The following is a 1,481-nucleotide window of genomic DNA, read 5'->3' on the forward strand; positions in this document are numbered from 1 at the left end:
CCACTAAAATAAGAAAAGATCACAAAAATATTGAACTTTTGGCCAATAAAATGTTATCAAACAAAGTTATTTCTAATTCATCACAGCCCCCATCAATTTATTCCAAGTTAGCTCACAACGATTAATTAAATTTCAAATATTTCAACATGACATACAGCAACCCATAAATATATCTTTCACCATACAATTTGTGTAAACTGACAAAATGATGAAGCCATTATATAAATACTATATCACCATTTACTCTTGATAAAGATTGTTAGAGCATACATGTGCACTTTATTACATGGAAAATTTTATGAGTATATAATAGTATACACATAGCATTACACCTCCTTCCACATAAAGGGGGCCCAAACACAATAAAATATTCGTGGACCCCCTCCATGTGAGAGGGGTGTAATGCATTATGTACATCATGAAGTGTACACATAGCATTTCCCTTATTACATCGGGACCCCAAATAAATATACTCTTGTTACTACTAATTGATTCCATCTTTTCCCTTCCTAGAATTGTGATTGAAGATATTTAATCACATTCTTATCAACCTGGAATGCCTTTGTAAGAACATCACGAGAAATGGGAGGATTTGATCCAAAAATAGCATTTGCAATGGTTATGACTCCAGGATTTTGACTACTTAGACCCGCAAATGCAACAGCCTTCTTCTTCCCAACATTGAACTGAAAATGAATGAGGCCTTCAGGGAAGACAAAAACATCTCCTAGATACAGTATTTTGGTAAAGAGCTTGTTCTTCATGTTTGGATTTGCAGGATTGGAAGTCACGAACCCGACATAGAGAGTGCCTTCGACTACGACAAGGACCTCGGTTGCAAGAGAGTGCGTGTGAGACGGGTTTAGGCCATGCGGTGCATAGTCTACGCGGACTAAAAAAATGCTAAGGGTATTAAGCCCTGCTAGGTGGTTGACAGTTACCTGAGTCACTCTTGATCCAACTGAATTTGACGGATTTCCAAGCTTGTTGAAACCCGAGAAGTAGAAATTGTCGGCTGTGACCTTCTTTGGGTCCTTGCAAATATTTCCATTTACAAAAAATGCATAAAGCGAAGTCATATATAATATGTGTTATATGAATATTGTAAATTAGCAATTAGAAAAGCTTGAAATGGGTATTTACCAGTAGCATTGGAATCATTGACTGCAACACAGAAATCCTCAAGAGGGCTTGGATCAAAGGCATATACTAACAGTGGTGGCCTTGAATATAGGCGAAATAGGCGATCGTCTAAGGCCCCGCTTTGATGAGAGCCTCAAATTATGTAAAGTTAATTGATTGGTTAAAGAAAAATGAAAATTATATTTATGAAATTCTGAAAATAGAATAATCGTATACAAACATAAGAAATTAATAAAAATTGAAAATACAATATATATATATATATGGCAACAAACTTATCACCTACATTTATTTATCACAAACATTACTTTTCCTATTTATAATTAAGTTGACACTTT

At 35.0% G+C, this 1,481-nt stretch overlaps 1 protein-coding gene across 1 annotated transcript; it reads right to left on the reverse strand.

Moving 5' to 3' along the window:
- Positions 1-488: 488 nt before the first annotated feature.
- LOC111371063 (germin-like protein subfamily 1 member 18) lies at positions 489-1,448 on the reverse strand. Its single transcript, XM_022992979.1, has 3 exons — positions 1,430-1,448; positions 1,144-1,275; positions 489-1,060 (listed from the first exon to the last, which is right to left on the reverse strand). Exons 1-3 carry the CDS (start codon positions 1,446-1,448, stop codon positions 510-512), a joined length of 702 nt encoding a protein of 233 aa, XP_022848747.1. The 3' UTR covers positions 489-509.
- Between the last annotated feature and the right edge of the window lie 33 nt (positions 1,449-1,481).

Source organism: Olea europaea, chromosome 22 (genome assembly GCF_002742605.1).
Source record: "Olea europaea var. sylvestris chromosome 22, O_europaea_v1, whole genome shotgun sequence".
Lineage (NCBI taxonomy): Eukaryota > Viridiplantae > Streptophyta > Magnoliopsida > Lamiales > Oleaceae > Olea > Olea europaea.

What these genes read in the sequence shown, in the direction of transcription:
- LOC111371063 (XM_022992979.1), bottom strand. An exon ending in CAATGATTCCAATGCTACTG is followed by an intron (nt 1,061 to 1,143) that starts GTAAATACCCAT and finishes CGCTTTATGCAT; the next exon opens with TTTTTGTAAATGGAAATATT.